At 50.2% G+C, this 19,983-nt stretch overlaps 1 protein-coding gene across 2 annotated transcripts in view; it reads left to right on the plus strand.

Moving 5' to 3' along the window:
* Positions 1–19,983, plus strand: part of JAK1 (Janus kinase 1) — a 210,434-nt gene that overhangs the window by 179,437 nt on the left and 11,014 nt on the right. For both annotated transcript variants that reach the window (XM_074376335.1, XM_074376334.1), the window contains exons 7-15: positions 564–906; positions 2,477–2,662; positions 6,218–6,375; positions 8,206–8,329; positions 10,267–10,453; positions 15,175–15,281; positions 18,080–18,223; positions 18,979–19,066; positions 19,518–19,645. In XM_074376335.1, the coding sequence (XP_074232436.1) occupies positions 564–906; positions 2,477–2,662; positions 6,218–6,375; positions 8,206–8,329; positions 10,267–10,453; positions 15,175–15,281; positions 18,080–18,223; positions 18,979–19,066; positions 19,518–19,645 (1,465 nt within the window). The remainder of the gene's footprint in view (positions 1–563; positions 907–2,476; positions 2,663–6,217; positions 6,376–8,205; positions 8,330–10,266; positions 10,454–15,174; positions 15,282–18,079; positions 18,224–18,978; positions 19,067–19,517; positions 19,646–19,983) is intronic.

Consider the following 19,983-nt stretch of genomic DNA (forward strand, 5'->3'; position numbering starts at 1 on the left):
ATAGATCTGGGACATCTTCACATGGCAAGCACTGAGTCTTCTGTATTTAATTAGCTTTTATGTGTTTCTCCCACTTCTTATAAAAAACAACATGTGGTCTTTGTAGAAAAGCTGTAAAACAGACGTCCAAGTGGGATGTACAGAGTGTCTGCAGTCGCTCTCGGCACCTTTCAGACTGCTTTGTAACGGATGCTGAATCTTAGTAACTGTGTTGTGTGAGTGCTGATGTGCACAGGAATCGTGACACCAGCAAACACACACATCAATAAGTCAATTTTGCCTCCTGCCTTTGTGACCCAGAAAATTTGATAATACCTGCAAGAATTGCCATTTCAGTAAGATCTGTGGAACATGTACTTCTCTGTTTTGTTCAGTCCCTATTCACTGCCATCTCCTTAGGATCATCCTTAGTGCTTGACTCCATCTGAGACCTCCTGGGAGCAGAAGCTACTTTCCCATGTGGCAACACATGGGAGAAAGGTTTATAGACTTGGGTTTGTTTCTGAGCTGCTCTCTCCTAACCTATACATGAAAAAGAGATGTATTTTTCTACTTTCTTTTAGCTACAAGCGATATATTCCAGAAACACTGAATAAGTCCATCAGACAGAGGAACCTTCTCACCAGGATGCGGATAAATAACGTTTTCAAGGATTTCCTAAAGGAGTTTAACAACAAGACCATCTGCGACAGCAGCGTGTCCACGCACGACCTGAAGGTGAAGTACCTGGCCACCTTGGAGACTCTGACGAAACATTATGGTGCTGAAATATTTGAGACGTCCATGCTACTGATCTCGTCAGAAAATGAGATGAATCGGTTTCATCCGAATGACAGTGGAAACGTTCTCTACTATGAAGTGATGGTGACTGGAAATCTTGGAATCCAATGGAGGCAGAAACCAAATGTAAGTGGTGATCGGTGGGTGATCAAAACAGAACAGCCTGTGTGACACAGTGTGTTCTGTTTATCCTGTGGGAATTATCTCTCTGCATGTTCATCACCCCTGCCAGCTGAGTTTATTTTAGGGGCTAGAGACCATGTATTATTCATCTTTTATTGCATCTACGTAGCAGTAGATCTAAAAATAAATATTTATGGAGTGCTGTAGGGAAATAGAGGAATATAATAATAACATGTACAGTATATTGTAATAACAGACATTTACTGAGTGCTTACATGTACCAAGTACTTTTCTAAGCATTTTACATGTATTAGCTCATCTATTCCTTAAAACAAACCTTTGAGGGGATACTACCATTTTCCATATTTTATAGAACACAAAGAGGCACAGAGAAGTTAAGAGACTTGTCCAAGGTCATAACTAATAAGCGATTGTGCTAAGAATTGAATTTAGGCCTGTGGCTCCATGAAATAGGGTGATTTTCCCTGCAGTTTGAAGCTTCTTTTTGAAGTCTTTGTTGGATGAGGCAGTTGAACAGAATGGCTTAAAAGCATGGGTTTTAAATCTAAATAGACCTGGTTCAAATCCTAGCTCCACTGCTTACACATGCCTGGCCTTGGGAAGGGTTCCTCCACATAGGTCAGCAGCATACTCTTCACCTACGGAGATGGAGATGCTTAAAGCTGTATCTACCTCAGAGTGCTGTTGAGAGAGCTGCATGTCATTTAGCACAGAGCTTGGCATATAATGAATGTTTAATAAATTGTAGTTGCTGTCATCATCATCATCATTATTGTAAATAATAATATTGAGGTAAAGGTGAGATTCATTTTCTACTCCTGTTTTATTCTTACACTAAAATAACAATGCCAAACACCACGTGCATTCTATTTACTGTGGGAACTGTGTTATTAAGAACTTACCTACTTCTCGAAGAACCTTGTGGAGGTGTAAGAGCTCCATTTTATGGATGGGGAAATGGAGGCTCCAAGAGATGACCTAACTAGTTAAATAAGTGGCAGAGGCAGGAGCTTATCCCAGAGGTCTGGTCTCCAAGACTCATGCTGCACAAAATACGTGAACTTGTGCAGACACGTATGAATGACTCCCTAGGTTATCCAAGCATGGGATTCATATCTTCTGAAAATTCTGACTTGAGTGTTTCTACAAAGTCAAGACCATCAGTGATTGCTTCTAAAAGGAGAAAGCCAATGTTCTGTCCAGAATGTGTTTTCCGCCTGTTGAAACACATGCATCTGTCCGGGAGGGAGGGGACCCGATTGTGGACGCGGTCTGGTGGGCAGTTATTTCCCTTTCTGAGTTTATTCGCGTCTCACGGATTATGTGAAGAGTTTCGTCGGTGTGTCCATTAAGGTCTCTTCTGAGTGAAGTTCTTTGATGGGACCCAAATAATCCCACGGGTGCCGACTCTCTGTTCCTCTGTGACTCCAGGGGCGCTGGCTTTCTCCTCCTCCGCTGCAGGCCCTGCATTGGCTTCCCGGGAGCGTTGACCTTTTACCAACAGAAAGTGAGAAAGCTGACCTAACCTTGTCACTTTTATGCATCTTACCAGGTTGTTCCTGTTGAAAAGGAAAAAAATAAACTGAAGCGGAAAAAACTGGAAAATAAACACAAGAAGGATGAGGAGAAAAACAAAATCCGGGAAGAGTGGAACAGCTTTTCTTACTTCCCCGAGATCACTCACATCGTAATCAAGGAGTCTGTGGTCAGCGTTAATAAGCAGGACAACAAGAAAATGGTAAGTTTACTCCAGAAGCGGCTCTCCTGGGTCTGTGCTGAGAGGCAAACTTTGCTGACGACGGCTAGGCTGCACCTGCTTTTTCAGAGTTCCTGTCCCAGAGAGAAAGTCTCATGATCGTGTTATTTAGGCCAGAAAGTCCCTTTTCAGACACTGAATCAATGTCAGTTTTCAAGTTAATTGGGTACATTCTAGTGTCTTTCTTCGGTCTTCAAAGGTATGTCTGCTTCAGGGTTTGCTGTCTTCCCAAAGATACTTCAGCGTCGATGTTTTGTTCACCAATGTTGGCGGATTTGAAGGGGAAGGATCAGTGAGAGTCAGCATTCCCCGCCGCGGCTCCTGTCTGCTGAGTTGGGTGGATCATCCGGGGTGAGATCGGTGGGAAGCCCCGCTTTGCACTTGAGCTGACTGTCGGGCTGGTGGCTCCGGCCGCAGTGGCCACCCTCGTCGTGGTGTCAGGAACACCCAAGTGACTCTCGGACAGAGGAAGGGGTGTTCATCTCACTTCCTCTTTTTTTTGTATCACTTGAGAACATAATCTAGACAGGCAGGCCAGCGTGGCAGGGGAAGTGGGAGCCCTGCCAAGTAAACATGTTTGTGTCAGGGAAGTAAGTCATGGCCGGCTACGCGGGCAAATACTGTGCTGAAGTCATAATGCTCAGTGCTGGGAGGGAATCTGGTGATACGGTTAGACAGATGGTCATCCTTTTACATCTGGAAAACTTGTCCTTTTGGCATACCTTTTGGGAAAGCAATTTGGTAACGTATCTTAAAAGCCTTGAAAATGTCTGTGTATCACTTCTTTCAGGAAACTGGATCTGTCTTCTAGAAACAGTGAGGGGCCGGCAGTGGTCTATGAATGAGAATGTTCATCCCAACAGCATTTACAGTGTCAAAATACTGAAACTAGCCTACATATATGATCATAGAATGGGAAAATAAAACACAACTCATCTGAGTGGTAGAATATTACATAAACAAGTTGCTGAATTAAAAAAAACAATCTGGAAAAATACTTTATAAATGGGAAAAAGCAGAATATAAAACTATTGTTAGAGTGGAACTAATTTTGTTAAAAGTTTTTATAGAGTATGCATGTACATACCCATGCCCTTAGAAAAATAATCAAATATTAACAGCTGTTTGTTTATGATGGGATTATGAGTAATTTTAACTTTCTTATTCTCCTCATCATCCCCCTTTTTTTAAACAATAAAAATACATTGATTTTTATTAGAAAACTGTAGTAAAAATGTGAAGGGAGAAGTAGAAAAGTCCAGATGGACATTAGTGGAGAGATGGAAAATGGACAGAGGGAGCAAATAGAAACAAGTGCTGTTTATTCAGCACATTACAGACATTAGGTGGTGGTACACATGTGTCTACATTATCTCATTTAGTCCCTACAGGGACCTTAAGATGTTGGAATTTTGGCTCCGTTTCCATCGGGGAATCTGAGTCTTGCTGTAGCGATGCAGAAACTTGCACAGGGTCACGCAGTGAGAACGTAGCAGCTCCAGCTTGCGCTGCTTTGGTTTCCAAGGTGTTCTCTTCCCCAGGGACTCTAGTGAGGGAAAGGTGGGCACGTCTGTGATCTGACTCTTCAACCAGGCCAGGCCCTGAAGACGCGGGGCAGAGGAGGAGGAAGAATGGCTGCCAGCTGTTACCTGTTTTGTGGGCCTGCCCCCTTCTGTCCCAGCTGAGTCAAGAGCAGCACCCAGATGATGCACCTGTCATCTAAGTTAGAGGGCACTCTGTGCCAAGCTGCGTTACTTTGTAGGGAGGGGAGGCAGGTAGGAAGAAGGAGATATTCATCTCCTCATTACTCTGTTTTCCTTTACAAACACCAGCACTCATTGTGTGCCACTGAGGGCTTTACAAATAATGACTCTTTTCATTTTCACATAGAGAATGAGGTGGGTATGTTATTATCCCCATTTTACAGAGGAGGAAACTGAAGCACAGAGAAGTTAAGTAACTTGTCCAAGGTCACACAGCTTTGAGGTTAAACCATTTGAAATTGCTGATATTTGACAATTTTTGACTTATAAAAATGATGATTACATATGCTTAAATGTAATAGCAAGTGGAGATACTGAAATTTGAACCCAGACTAGCTGGCTCCAGAACCTGTGGGATATTTAACACTATGTGATGCTTTTTCTTCTTTATCTCACTCCTGTCTCTTCCCAACCATGGGAGTTCCAAGCCCTTTGATGGGGCAGTACTTTGGTCGCTGGTCTTTCAGGAGAGCATACTACCATGTCATCAGATCATTATCTTGATTTATCTCCTCTCTCTCATCTTCTTGACATCTCCCATTTCTGTTCAGACTTCTGCTTTCAGAGAACTTAAGTGCTCATGTGGTCTTGCTTATATGTGACCGGGTACAGGGCTGCCCAAGCCAGACCATCTTGAAATTGCTCTTCAGAGCACTGCAGGTACATGCCAGGTGACACCTGCAAGGGAGCACACTTAGCACAGAGTCCCCTTCCTGAATTGCCATCACCATGGTGGCCCTGCCCTCTCTTGGCCTCCTTGGCTCACAGTCCCAAAGCTCCCTTCCTTTGGCATCATAGCTGACTGTCACTAAGCCCCCCTTGCCTCCATTCTGTCTGGTTGCTTGTATCTCCCCCTTCACTGGTCTTCTCGTCTCTGTCTGCTTTTCTCTGCCACCAGCCTCCTCTTTCTCCAGTGTTATGGAAAGAGCCTTATGTTCAAATGTCATTTTGCCCTTCTCTGAAGGCTCAGGTGCTTGTCAACATTTTTGTAAGCCAAAGCTCTAAATCATGCCTTTATATACCTTCCTTCATCAGATGTTCCTGGTTGATCCCACAGTTCCTCTCAAATGGGGTGGTATCTGCTCAGGGGTGTAAGATCAAGGCAAAAACGCCACCTGTCTTCACCTCCAGGCATTTTTCTGAAAACCTTGCTTCTGTGGAAATTCCCTCCCTCCTCGTCTTCTCTTGCCTTCGCCTCTCCCACCTCCAGTGAGACTGTCTGCCTCCTCCAGAGCTTCAGAGGCCCCTGGATTTAATGTAGCAACCTCATCGCTGTGTCTGGTACCATTCTGGACTAAAATCCAGGAGTTTCACCTTTGAGACCAACTCCATATGGGATGAAGCACCTGTGTCTCTGTTTCCTTCTCTATGAAACAGGAATAATGCTTAGTGCCAAGACCAGGGGACCCCCTGCTCCCTGCACCTCCATGTTGAGTCCTCTGCTACCTTGGTTCAGGCCTCCTCCTCCATCAGGACCCAGGTGGCTGCTTCTCCACAGTCTCCTGCTGCCACGGCTGCCCGCCCGGCTTCCGCCTTCCCTGCACACAGATACACTGTTGCTCATGTGATAAAGTTCAGTAGATGAATGTGGTGAACAGTCAGTGTATATAAATGCAAGGGGTACAGTTACTGTCAACAAAAGAGTTTCCCTTTGGGGTCATTTATGCATTCTCCATGTGTTAAGTATCTTCTCTCTGCGTTCCTCCCCACAGAGTCAGCTGCTTCAGGTGGCTGGCATGGGACATAACCACGGGCATTTCTTCTCTCTCCCCAGGAACTGAAGCTCTCGTCCCACGAGGAGGCCTTGTCTTTTGTGTCCCTGGTGGACGGCTACTTCCGGCTCACGGCAGATGCCCACCATTACCTCTGCACCGACGTGGCTCCCCCGCTCATTGTCCACAACATACAGAATGGCTGTCATGGGCCAATCTGGTTGGTTCTGGAACCCGCTCAGTTGCCTTTGGTGTGAAAAGAACCCATGTGTTTAGGGATGGGACGTGCGGCCTCCGCAGGCACAGGCGCGGTCAGTCAGGTGCTCAGGCCGGCCCAGCTGAGCGTGTTGCTCGGCGCTTACTTAGGCCCTCTTCCGTCCCTGCTGTCCTGTTGGGGCTCCCTGTCATCCCGTACCTTGGTTCTCGCAGCAGGCCCCCACCTCTGCTCCCTGACTTGGGTGCCCTCACAGCACCCCCCCACAGCTGACCAGAAGTGCCGCGCTTCCTAATCACTGGCTGTGCCAGACACGCTGGGTGATTCCAGATCGGACCCAGGTCTCGACAGCAGACGGTGTAGTAACAGAATCCTGAGTCGGCTGGTCCTCCAGTGCCAGGTGACCCGCCAGGGTGACCAAGCCTCAGAGGTGGAAGGGGCGTTGCCGGGTGTCTCGTCCCACCTGCACCTCAGCGCTGGGAGCCTGTGCTCGGAACCCCTCCGGTGATGTGCTTAGGACCTCAGGAGGGGGCCGCGCAAGCCCTTCTGATGGGGAGTTGAAGTCTGCCTCCCTGTGACTTCTGCCTGCTCATCTGAGTTCTGCCGTTTGAAGCAACAGGGACTCATTTTAGTTCCTCTTGTGCATGATCAGCCATCAGGCAAAGGAAAACAGCTGCTGTGTTTTTTTTTTTTTTTCTGAGTCTCTCTTCCCAGACCAAAATACATCTGCGGAAGCATCTCTTCAGCTGCCTTTCACATGCGCTGGCTCCCATTTCTTCCCGGTTACCTTGTGGACATGCAGTTTGTTAGTGGTGTGGTCCCTGGCCTGGAGAGGCAGACAGACTCACAGAATTGCAGAGCAGGGGTTGAGCTGCATAATAAAGCATGTGCCTCAATATCCCAGCTCTAGTCCTGGCCCTTGCTTTTCCCCTTGGCCTGGAAAGCCCTCCCTCCAGAATCTGTGTGGTCATCACTTCCTTGAGGTGTCACACAAATACCACCTTATTGGTGAAATCCTCCCCCACCACCTTATATAAAGTAACACCTGTTCCCCCTCTGTACCCCACACTCCCTGGCTCCTTCACGCTGCTTTATTTTCCTTCAGGGGCATTTGTTGCCTCCTGACATAGAAGTTTATGTTCACTTGTTTCTTGTCTGTCTGCCCTCACCGCCCATTGAACATGGAGCTGTTGGTCTCTGCCTTTCCAACCCGTGTTGACATGCAGCCCTCCTCCAACACTTAGCAGAACTCACTGTGTGTAGTAACCTCCTATGTGGGTTTATTTAGCAACTCTTTGTTCACTGCCTTTGTGCAGGCCTAGGGACACATAATCCTCATTGACTTCTTTATTCGGTGTTCATTACTCAGTTATTCACTTATTTATTGAGAGCTACCATGAGCCAGGCATGCTGTGACTTGGGGGGACACGGCTGTGAACAGAACAACCTCAAGTTCATGCCATCCTGAGGCTCATGTTCTCGCTGTGCTGCCTGGGCTGGTGGGGAGGGACCCTACCGCTGCATCATGGGCTCCACACCCCCAGCCCCGGGGGAGCTCTCTGGCTGGAGTGGGGTCGGCGTGTATGGGGAAGTCAGGGGCAAGTGGGCTCAGTGCCTTGGGCAGCAGGCTGAGCCCTCTACACACTGGAGACTTGACCTGTTTTGAGACTTCTCAGCATCTCAGCTTGCCTGATGTCTCACTGGAGAGGACTTTAGGACCCTTTAGGTAATGCAATGGACCGTCAGACTTGAGGCAGCTCAGGGAGGTGGACATCCCATGGGTTTAGGGCGCCTCCCTTTGGTGTGAGCTTTCTCTTTGCCTCTCTCTCCCTCTAGCACAGAATATGCCATCAACAAATTGCGGCAAGAAGGAAGCGAGGAGGGGATGTACGTGCTGCGGTGGAGCTGCACCGACTTCGACAACATCCTCATGACCGTTACCTGCTTCGAAAAGTCTGAGGTCAGTTGGGACACTGGCTGAGGCCAAGCTGTGTGGCCACAGGGTGTCCAGTGCAGCCTGGTCCAGGCGCTGCCGCAGAAAGGACCACCCTTGGGGGAGGGGGTAGAGAAGCCTGGGGCTTTGAGAAAAATCCCTGGCAGTTTTGACAGGAGAGACCTGCTCTTCAAATGGAGCCCACTCCCCGGCAGCCAGACCCCATGGCCTCTCCTCCTCATGGCCCTTTTCTCCTTCAGGGGACCCATGGCAGGGTCCCCTGTGCTCTGGAAGGTGGAACACTACCAGAAAACAAGCTCACATGAAACACTAAGTGGTTTACCTTACACTTGGTGCCAAGATCATCACAGACGCAGAGCTATGTCTGTTGGCAGCATATTCACTGGTACAAACCACTGCCAAGAGGGCCTGTCGGCAACCTGGCCTAACACAGTCTTCCCCAGATGGTAGCTGCAGACATTTTAACAGGCAAATGGCTGTCCTGTGTTTTGACAAGTGGAGCTGTCTCTTAGTGGAAGCCAGGAATGATGTGAATCCTGGAGGCTAAGGTCGAAGCTACAATTGCCGACTACTTCACTAGACCTCAGTGCTTTGTTGGTTATGTAATTTTTTTAAATACAAGAAATGGACTCTTTTAAAAGACAGAGTCTTATAGAATTAGTCCAGATAAATACGCTAGTGTCGGTAGGGTTCACCATGAAACTGGGGCGGGGAGGGGCCTGCAAGGTGGAAGCCAGCACATCAGCATGTTATAGACCTCAGGCACCAGAAGGAAAAGTGCTAGAGAGTCCCTGGAGGCTGGACTCAGTCGAGAGTGGACGAGGAGTGGCAGGAAGAACCCATGCTGCCAGTGTCCTGGGTGGAGTCTTGAGGGGCCACTGCCCGCCTGGGGTGTTCCCGTACGGCGAGGCCTCGTGGCCCAGCACTTGGCAGGCCTGCTGCCTTGGCAGGATCCCTTTCTTCTGTATTCATCAGTCTTTGGAGGAAGCTGAATGTTTTTATCACGGATGGGGCCGTGAGACAGCCCAACTACGTGTTGAGGTGGATTCGACCTGTGCTGTGCCCAGAATGTCAGTGATTCAGTACGGGCTACCTGGGTGTCAGGTCACCCGGGGAGGACAGGAGTCGTAGACACGATTACTCCTGCTGTTTCTTACAGCTCACCAGACGCTGTGCCAAGCGCTTTACCTGCCTATTCTTGTTTAAGCCCTACACTAGCCCTCGGAGGTGGTGAGATGTCCCCAGTGAACAGATGAAGACAGGAATCAAGATTTTAAATATCTTGTCCTAGTTTACACCATAAGTACACCTTTCTCACCCTCACTCTTAACCACTAAAATAAGCTTCCTTTGTACAGAAGTGCTCATGAAGGAAAACTTCTGCTCCTGCTCCCCCTCTGGGGCACCATACAACCCCAAAACCAGATCAGACAGCTGTCTGCCACCTCCCCGGCGGTTCTTGGAAGAGCTCAGTTTGAGGGAGTTCCTGCATAAGTTTTGTTCTAGTGCTTATTATTTCACGCATGATGATAGCTGCTAACCTTCTAAAGTGCTTCCTAACTCTTCTACCTGCACCGTGTCATATAATCATAGCAACAATCCTGTGAGGTGGGTGTTTCCACAAAGTTCATCCTAAGGGCCAAAATGAAGTGATACTCTTGCAGAAATCACTGCTCTGTTATGCTGTCTGCCTGGTGTTAACTCCCTTTTATCAGTGCCTTCTCCTGTCTCCTTTTATTAGTTAGTTATTGTTTCACTGACTCATTTATAATAAGCTTTTTATTTCTGAATAATTTTAGACTTACAGAAATGTTACAGAGACAGTACAGAGTTCCTGTATGCCCCCCACCCAGCTTCCCCTGTTGTTAACATCACGCATACCCATGAGAGACTTGCCTAACCCCTTTTAAAACAAATCCTTTCTGATCATTTTCTGAATGGCAGGTGCTGGGTGGCCAGAAACAGTTCAAGAACTTTCAGATCGAGGTGCAGAAGGGCCGCTACAGCCTGCACGGCTCAGACCGCGGCTTCCCCAGCCTCGGGGACCTCATGAGCCACCTGAAGAAGCAGATCCTGCGCACAGACAACATCAGCTTCGTGCTGAAGCGCTGCTGCCAGCCCAAGCCCCGAGGTCAGTCTCCCCGCACCAGAGCCGGGCCGCGGCCCTCATGACGCTGCCAGACCCAGGTCAACCGAAAGATGCTGGCTGCTTTGAAGACAGTAGTGCCTCCCCAACAGCTTCTAGGTGTTTTTCACTGAGTTTTGTTACAAGTCTGTTCCTGACTCAAGTCCCATTCCTCAGGCGTCAGCATTTTCTGTAGAAAAGATGTTCTGGTCTTCTCAGCATCTCAGGCCACAGAAAGAGGCGTGTACAGGATTAGTAAGCAGAAATTTACTTCTTTCTTCTTTTACATAAAATGTCTTGAGTTCCCCTGTCAGTGGTTTATCTGTTTGAGAAATGATCCTGACACATCTTCTGTGGGCCAAGAACTATGTTAGATGCAGAGTCAGAAATGCATGAGACTCAGTGCCCCAGGGTTCTCCAGCCTGATGCAGAATATGTTGCTGGTAAATGAGGCCACTGGTGTGTGTAAGGGATGTTTCCATCTGTCTGTCCGTCCGTCCATCCATCCATCCCCGGGGTTGCAGAGGAGTAGATGGTCAAGATCCCCGAATCACATGGAAGGCTACACGGAAGAAGTGGATCTTGAACCAAGTGTTGGAAAATGAGCGGGAGGCACCAGTTAGATAAGGGCATTCCCAGCAGGCCTGTGCAGGACAGAGTGGTGGGCAGACGCAGTGGCTGCAGAAAGGTTTTGGAGGGCTAACGTGTTTAGTGAAGTTAGAGAGAAGGGGGAGGGGAGACTGGGAGGGCAGAGATTTGGGATCTTGGGAGGCCTTGGACGCCATGCCAAGGAGCAGGGCGACTTTATCTTGCAGGCAGTGGTTAGGAAAGGTGAGGAAGTCAGCTGCTCTTCTGTGAGCCCTGTGAGCAGTGTTACTGATGTCCTGCAGGTGCATTCATCATCACCTCTCAGAGTGTGAGAATGGAAGGACACTTAGGGGTCACCTGAGCAAGTGTCCCATCTTATACATGAGAAAACTGAGGCCTGGAGAAGTGAAGTGGGTCTTATTAAGGATCATAGTCAAGAGTTTGAGTGCCAGGTCTACCCCCAGTGCCAGATGCCATGAGTATTGGTCTTTGCTGTTTCTCTACCATAAGGTAGTGCCCTGCATGTGGCAGGGACTTCCCTTAGGAGGCAGGCCTCAGGAAAGGGCAGCACAGTGTCCCTGAGACCCTAGTGAGTGTGGTCAAGGATACCCCGAGGGGTCTCTTTGTCTTTTAATGGGGTGTGTCCATGAGTCTGTAGGGGTGAGCAGAGGAAGCAGCACCAGAGCAGAGAGGGTCCTGGGCTCTTGGTGTTTGAATCGCCTTCTGGTCTCCCGGCAAGGCACTGTCACTGAACTCGGTGAAAGGGGAAGGACTTGGGCTCTTGTTGATCAGATGGCCTTTCCTGCCAGCCTTGGGGAGTAACTGCAGCCTTCGTTTCTGTGCTTGAAGATGTTCTGCAAAAGTAAAGATGTATCTGCCGCTTGGCTGTGAGACCTGGGAGTGAGTTAGAACCTTAGCGCCCGACAGCCCTGTTCACTCACACAGTCTCTCCTTCCAGATGTCAGCAGTGGTTTTTGTTTTCCTGGGAATGGGTGGGCTCTGGGTGAGCCTGAGGAGATGGAGAACAGCAGCCACGGGAAGTGAGTCAGTGGCGGCAGGTTGGAGACTGGGACGTGATTTCTTTGCTGGCATTAGTTGCAGAGGTCTCTGGTGTAGACGCTGCCCCAACTGGCCCAGACCTGGGAGCCAGCGACTGGTGGGAGAAGCACAGGCATGGAATTGAAGGCCTTTCTCACTGCTCTGTTGAGGCTCTTGGAACTTGGCGCTGAGTGTGTTCAATGTCTGTCTCTCCACTTGGTTATAAACTCTTAAGGCAGGACCTGGTCTCCCCACCCTGACTCGTGGGCAGCACACACTGCACAGCACAGGATCGGCGCGCTCACTGATGTCTGTCAAGGGAATAACGACAGCAGGAGCGCCCGTCTTGGTGGGTACCTACCAGTGCCAAGCAGTGTATGTGCGTATTTGCATCTTTTAAATCTACACAATAGCTTTTTGTAGCTATTAAAAAGATGAGGAAGTTGAAGATCAGAGATGTTCACCGGCTTGCTCAAGGCCACACAGGCAGTAGCAGCATGAGCAGCAGGTACAATAAGGTGGTAAACAATACCGATGACGATGATGGCTGCTGTCGTGTGAGTCAGTCTTGAGTTTGGCAGGCGCTGTTTGAGGGGCTTTCGTGTTTTAAGTTACTGAGTCCTCAGAACAACGCAGAGTATTACACTTACCAAGATCACTTAGAGGAGCTAGAGGAGTGGGGATTTGAACTTAGGTTTTCTGACTCCTACTCCAGTGATCTTTCCCCTATGTCACAGTCTTTGCAAAGGTGCAGGTGCTGGCGCCAGCCCCAGACTCCAGGGTAAAGGCCAGTTCTCCTGACCCTGGGGGTGGGGGTGCTCTGAAGGAGGGAGTGAGACCAGGCCGTGTCTGAGGCTGTTTGACGTGGGCCATCCCATGGAAGCCCCCCGTTCTCTCTCTGCCACCTGCAGTGTAGAGACGTGGTGAAGCTGTGAAAATTAGAGAGAATGTCGTCTTGGATTCCTCAGAGCCGCAGCCCTTCTGAGCACAGGGTTCTGATGGCCAGACCCTAGTCTGGGTTTCACACTTGAAAATATAACCAAGAAATTCCTCATGAAATAACTAAAAAGCAGGTGGCCACTCAGAGTGGGTGTGACAGCCAAGCCGGCCCACATCTCTTGTGCGTTGTCCAGCACCGCTGCCCCTCTCCACACCTGAGGGGGACCTTGTTAAGGCGACCGGGCCCCTCAGGACCCACTGGCCCAGTCACCACTGAGCCTGCTCACGTCCTCGTACGTGGAGCCAAGCTTGGAGCTTGATGTCTGCGCCATTCAGCTCTGACACTGAGGACGTCTGCAGATTGTTGCCAGGGCTCCAGGAACAGCTGGTACAACCAGGGCGATGGCACTGAGGATGGAGTTCTGGTCCTAATCACAGCAGCTGCCGTCTTGGAGCCCTCACTACACACCAGGCACTTGATCTCGTTTATCCCTCACAGCAGCCCGGTGAGGGGCACGCCTGAGTCGCCCGTTTTTCTAGTGAGAAAACAGGTTCATGGAGGTTTCACAGATTTCCCCACTCACATGGTTGACCCTAGTGCCGTATTCCCTGAAGCAGCTGTGGGGATAACTGGCTCATAAATGGCCCTGTTCCATCCTCCTCTCTGATTTCCTGGACGGCTCTATTGCTCAGACCCTTTCCTGGGGGCACCATTCAGGTGCCCCTTTCTTGATGTCCTTTCTCCATCAGCGCAGTCCTGAGTTGCCTGTTTGAATCTGATTTTACCCAGGTAACACGGTGGACTCAGCGTAACAGGAGGGAGGAGAGGAGACTCTGGGAAAGGGAGTTCCCAGGCTGTGGTAACAAGGGGAACCTGTATCTGAACCCAGGTTTTGACTCCCAGATTTGTACCCCCCTCTAGGGCCAGGAGTGCTCCAGGGGATAGGAGACTGGAGTCAGCCCTGACTTCAGTGTGAATCCTGAGTCTGGGGCTCACTAGCTGCCTGACCTTGGGCAAATGGTTTAATGACACTGAATCTGTTTTCCGATCTACAAAAGGGGATAAGAATACTGCATACCTCATAGGATTATCATGAGGAGAAAGGAACTGCTGTGTATAGAGCTCTTCAGGACAGTGGCTGGCACAGAGAAAGCAGCCAAAATGTGAGCTGAAAAAAACAAAGACACAACAAACCCCACCCTGCAGGGCAATGAGGATTCGAGGGACCATGTTCGAGTCACTTGGCCCACTCTAGGGACCTGGTACTTAGCAGCTAGTGGCTGAATACTTAAAAATCTTCAGGGGTTCCTAGAATACTCTGACTACTAGTCCGAATCTGGAAGGTGCTTTCCTCTGCACAGTATCTTTGTAGCTCGTAGTGGCCGTGTGTGGGGAAGGCAACTTCTGTGGATTATAAATTCCCAGTTAGCCACCTGTGCTGACCCTGGCCTGGCAGATTGTGTAAAGGGTTCGGTTTGCTGTTTGAATCAGTAGAATCTGGGAGATGGCCTGCTCGTAGTCTGTACCTTCAGCCAGCATTTAGTCAGTGCCGGGTGAAAGGTGCTGCTGGGAGCCCGGAGAGGCTCAGGCACCACCTTTTGGCATCACCTGCTGTTCTTTTGCACAAAACCTGTCTTTTCCAGCCTCCTGCCTTAGTTCTTGTCACTCCCAGCATGCTGCCTCCATCCTCAGCTCTCCTCCAGCCCACACCCTGATTATTTTTGTTCACACATTTAATAGATATTTACTGAGTGTCTACTGTGTACCAGGCTGCAGAGGTAGAGCAGGAAATAAGATAGACACCGGCCCTACCTTCTTGCAGTTTCTGTTCTCAACTTCTAACACTTCGTTTCCTCCCCTCACCTCTGACCAGGACAGATCCTGCTGGGTCAGCCCCGGAACGCCTGCACCTGCCCTTTAGAGGAGCTGCGCAGATTGCAGCTTTTCCTTTGATTGGTTGATTATTTGATTCATTTTGGCTGTTACTAGCCCGTGAGCTCCTGGATGGGAGGAATCAAGTCCTTAGTAAATATTTGTTGAACGGTTGAACCAACAAATGTGCAAGTATGTACTGAGCAAGCCCCGTGGCTCAGCATATGTTGGATGACTGGGAACTCAGACCTTGGCTGCTCTGCTCAGACTGCTCCTCTCTCTTCCACAGAAATCTCCAACCTGCTGGTGGCCACTAAGAAAGCCCAAGAGTGGCAGCCCGTCTACCCCATGAGCCAGCTGAGTTTTGATCGGATCCTCAAGAAAGATATTATGCAAGTGAGTCACTGCTGCAGTTCTGGGTCCAGCCCTGGTCCTGCCTCCCCACGGCAGAGCAGCCTGGGGAGTGGGCGGCCAGGGTGGTGGGAGAAGAACAAGGAAACCTCCCTGTTGTAGGTAAAGCTGGTCAGCCAGGGCCCTGCTGTCCTGCCCAGGTGCACGCCAGAGACTTTCTCCCTGAAGGAAGTGATTAGTCAAATTTTGTGGGGTTACCTGGGGTTACAGGAACCATCCATTGTGGGTCTTCTGCAGAGAGGAGTTGGAGAACTCGGAATGCTGACAGGCAGCAAGAATCTGGCCCCCCGTGGGCAAGTGTGACCCTCATTGTCCCAAAACATGCTGTGTGAAAAAGCACCTCTGAATTTCAGTTCTGGGCTTTCTGATGACGTTTCCAGAAGGATCAAAGCTAGGGGCGCACAGAGCACAGAGGGAGCAGGAGACGCACAGTTCAGACCTGAAGGAGAAATAGATCCCTCAGACCAGTGTCCCAGCCCTGGGGGCCTTTTGCCCAGAGTCTGCAGCCTTAGGTGGGCCCACTTTCCCTCGTAGCTGCCTTTGGGCTTTGGCTGGGGTGTGAGGCCCAGGGAACCCCCACTTTCCGTTCTGCACTCCCTCCCCAGCCCCCCTACACACTGCACGCCAGGAGGAGGCTGAGGAGACAGGGTGTCAGCAGACTGGGAGGGACGGAGTCAGCGCAGGCCGCTTCCTGCCTTGGAGGTGTTACAGGGTGAACCGTGGGCTCGCTGTCACCGAGGAGCCTGGTGGAGGCGGGCAGGCATGGGGCTGGTTGTCACTTACTTTTTGAAGTTGGTACTTGAAATCGTTGGGGAGGTTTTGAGGGAGTGGAAGTCCACGGCCACAAGCGCCTCGCTTCCCTCATGTAAATGCTTCACTCAGGGCCGGTCTTACTGCTCTGTCCCTGGGGTGGGGGTGGTGCCAGAGCTGTGTCCAGAGACTCAGGTCCCCAGGTCTGCAGCGCCCCAGCCCCTTTCTGCCTGCAGCTTGGCATGTACTTGGGGTCTTTGTCTTTCCTTCCCCTTGAGCCTCTGGGCACATCATCATCCTCCACGCCACCAGCTGTCTTTTAGGCAACAGTGATTGAGCATTTCCCCGTGTCAGGCACGACTGTCACCCTCAGCAGGCTCACAGCCCAGGAAGGGGGGCAGACGCTCGTCTTTCTTACACAGATCGTTCCATAAGCAGGAGACAAGTCCAAAGTAGGGAAGCATGGCAGGATGTCAGAGAGGGCTGTCAGAGACGATCATCCTCCCTGGCCTTGGGAGGACAGAGATGACTTCCTGGGGGAAATGGCCTCAGAGCAGAGCCTCAGAGGATGCACACACGCTAGGCCAAGGCAGAGGGAGCAGCGGGTGGGGAGGCTGAAGTGGGACATGCAGGAGCCTCTGGGTCACTGTAGAGTCCTGACAGCATGGTGTCTGACTCAGCCACTGGAATAAGCAACCCTTCTAGGGAAGAGTAATTATTCTGAAAGCATATGGCTTTTACGGGATGTTCTGGGAACACAACTTCCCATAACCTTGATGAATTGCTTCATGACAGATGTAGCTGTAATGAATAGCCATGAGGATACAGTAGACGGGACGGATGTATCACTATTCTGCTATGACAGATGACAAATGGTGGCATTTGAGCAAATTAATATACCCGATTAACGATTGTGTATGTTCCTGGGGGGTCAGGAATTGGCTTAGGGGGTCAGCACGACGCATCTTCTGCACTTACAGGGGATCCTAGGATAAGAGAATAATAGGACTCTGATTTGCAAGTTTCGTGGGGTTAAATGTCAATAGCTTGACAGTGCCTAAGTTTCATGAATCACATTTTGATTTTCAAATATTATGAGTATTTAAATGGAATTATTAAAGCATAAACTGGAAAGGTCCTTAGCGACAGATCATTATGTGCTCAGGGCCTTGAGCAGACAATCTCATGTGTCTACTCATTTGGTCTTATTAGCCCTTTTCATATGTGGGGAAACTGAGGCCTGTCCCCCAGTCTCTGCCTGTCTTCACATCACCTTCCTCTGTGGCATTGCTGGAGCAAATGCGTGTGTAAATTGTATCGCTAATCTTAATGCATGTACATGTGCACCCCCATACCCCAGACGGATGGAAAATGAATAGTGTGGGTGTGAGGGGACAATCAGACAAAACACACTGGCCCAACAGACTGGCTGTTACCTACTCTGTGCCCAGGTTTGTACCAGTTCTTCACTTCATTCTGACAACAGCCCTACGAGGCAGGTACACTGTTACCCATTCACAGAAAGTGGGTGGAGACTGAGCAAGGTGAAGGAAGGCTTCTCAGTTAACAGGCCAGCAAGCAGTAGGGCCAGGACCAGCAAGCCCGTCTGCTTTGTGCCCCAGCCCGTGAGGGAGGCGGCCCCTGCGGGATCCGCTCTGAGTCTGCTCTGGAGGCCTCGGGTGGGGCTGATGTCGCTGCCTATCAATCGCACCGCGCAGTTGGAGGTTTTGTGAAAGTCAGGGCTATGTTTTGGCCCCAGGCTGTTCCTGGAGGTAGAGAGCAAGTTGCTGTTGAGAGAATATGGGGACTGTCTGCTGGGGTCCAGGAAGTGCCACATCTGTGTGTGGCCAAGTAGCTTTTTGTTTTCTCCGGGGTCCTGACGGGACCGGGCACCGGAGAGGCGAGAGCTGTTAGGGCTCTTTTGCCCTTGCCCCGCCCCTGCCGGCATTGTGTGTTCCCATTAAGGACTCAGTCCCGGCTCTGGCACCTCGGGCAAGGGCAAGGTCCCACTAACCTCCTGCTGCTTCCTTCAGGGCGAGCACCTTGGGAGAGGCACACGGACACACATCTACTCTGGGACCCTCATGGATTACAAGGATGACGAAGGAACTGCCGAAGAGAAGAGAATAAAAGTGATCCTCAAAGTGTTAGACCCCAGCCACAGGGACATTTCCCTGGCAAGTGTCTTCCTCACGACCACCCTGCCCTCCCCATTTCTGGAGCTGGTAGAGCACAGTGGGCCGAGAAGAGCCTGGGCCCTGATTGTGGCCATATCTGTTGCTGTGAAGCAAACTTGCTTTCCACACAGGATTCCTTTCGCAAATACAGTCTTAGATAAACCTGGTGTGTAAAATGAGTAAGAGTGGTTAGAAGACGAGGTGGGTTGAGCAGCAGCCGCCAGCTCGGCCTGTTTCTCCCTATCCCTTCCGCCCTCCTCCCATTTCCTTCCTAGAGGTCCACGCGGTCCTAGAGGTTGGTGCAGTCCAGGGTTGTCACTTCAGAATCTGGAAAACTATAGCCCAGAGGAGTAAAATGATTTATCCAGGATCCCACGGACTGTGAGAGTGATAAAGTGAAGTCTTGAGAGATATCTGCTGCATCGTTTTCCCTTTTACTTTAACAGTGTAGAACAGAGTTTGAAGAGGAAGTGGTGGACATGAGTATCCCGTGGGGAGGTGGTCAGCCAACCTGTCCCACCAGCCCAGCTCTGTATTAAGTTTTTTAAATAAGTCCCACATCCCAGCCAGATGGCCCTCTTGGTAAAGGCTTGGCAGGGCTCCTGGGCAGTTGAGGCCAGGGGAGTACTCTCAGGGTGTCAGATGAGGACGGGGTGAGCTTTCCTGGGATCTACCAACTTTCCTCAGCAGAGCCCCTTTGCGATCAGACCAGTGGAGGCCGACCCTTGACCTTTCTTTGTCCTGTTCTCACACAGGCCTTCTTTGAGGCAGCCAGCATGATGAGACAGGTCTCCCATAAACACATCGTGTACCTCTATGGCGTCTGTGTCCGAGACGTGGAGAGTAAGTGTGTTCTCTCTGGATGGGGAGGTTGGCCCTGGCCGGGGAGCAGGGCTGCTGTGAAGGTGTTTGGCGCTGATACCCCCTTCATGTTGCCCAGGCTTCTCGCCTTTCTTTTTGCGCTCAGCCAATTCAAGGTACTGAGAAGGTCACTTGCGTTGATTTCCCTTAATAGTGGACATGGGACTAAATCCCATCTGTTTTTCACTCACTTAATGTTTTCTTGGCAGCTCTGGGCCCTACGCTGTGCTAGACCTGGGAGGTGGGGGTCACCGAGCCAAGTTCATTGCCCTGAGAGTGAGATTAAGAGGAGCTCTGGGCAGGGCTTGAACCCAGGCCTGTGCAACCCTGAAGCCCTCTGCCACGTGCACCTCCCAAGCCAAGGACCAGCCACTGAAGGGGGCTCTCGTGAGGGCACGAGGGGTTGCAGATGTGGCCGCTTTTGTGCTTGTAGATATCATGGTGGAAGAGTTTGTGGAGGGGGGGCCCCTGGACCTCTTCATGCACCGGAAAAGTGATGTCCTCACCACACCCTGGAAATTCAAAGTTGCCAAGCAGCTGGCCAGCGCCCTGAGTTACTTGGTAAGTATGTTCTGATGTCTGTGGTGGTCCCCACCAGGAACTGGAATGTCCTAGTAGGGTCGCAGGAAGGAGGCACCAGCCCAGCAGGCTGGAGGGGCCCAGGCTCTGTGCTCAAACACAGGTGTGCCTGGTGCTTATTGAAAACAGTCGTCTTGGGCTGTTCTGTGTGTGCTCATGTATGAATCCTGCTTAGAGGGAAATTTTACTTCACTGCAGTGTATGGTAAGAGCAGAGATAGTTCGATGCTTGTTGAAAGAGTGAATGAAACTTATTAGCATCAACAGCAACTCCCATTTATGGAGTGCTTACCATGGTTCAGCTGTCAAGCTGTTTTACAG

This window comes from Camelus bactrianus, chromosome 13, assembly GCF_048773025.1.
Source record: "Camelus bactrianus isolate YW-2024 breed Bactrian camel chromosome 13, ASM4877302v1, whole genome shotgun sequence".
Classification (NCBI taxonomy): Eukaryota; Metazoa; Chordata; class Mammalia; order Artiodactyla; family Camelidae; genus Camelus; species Camelus bactrianus.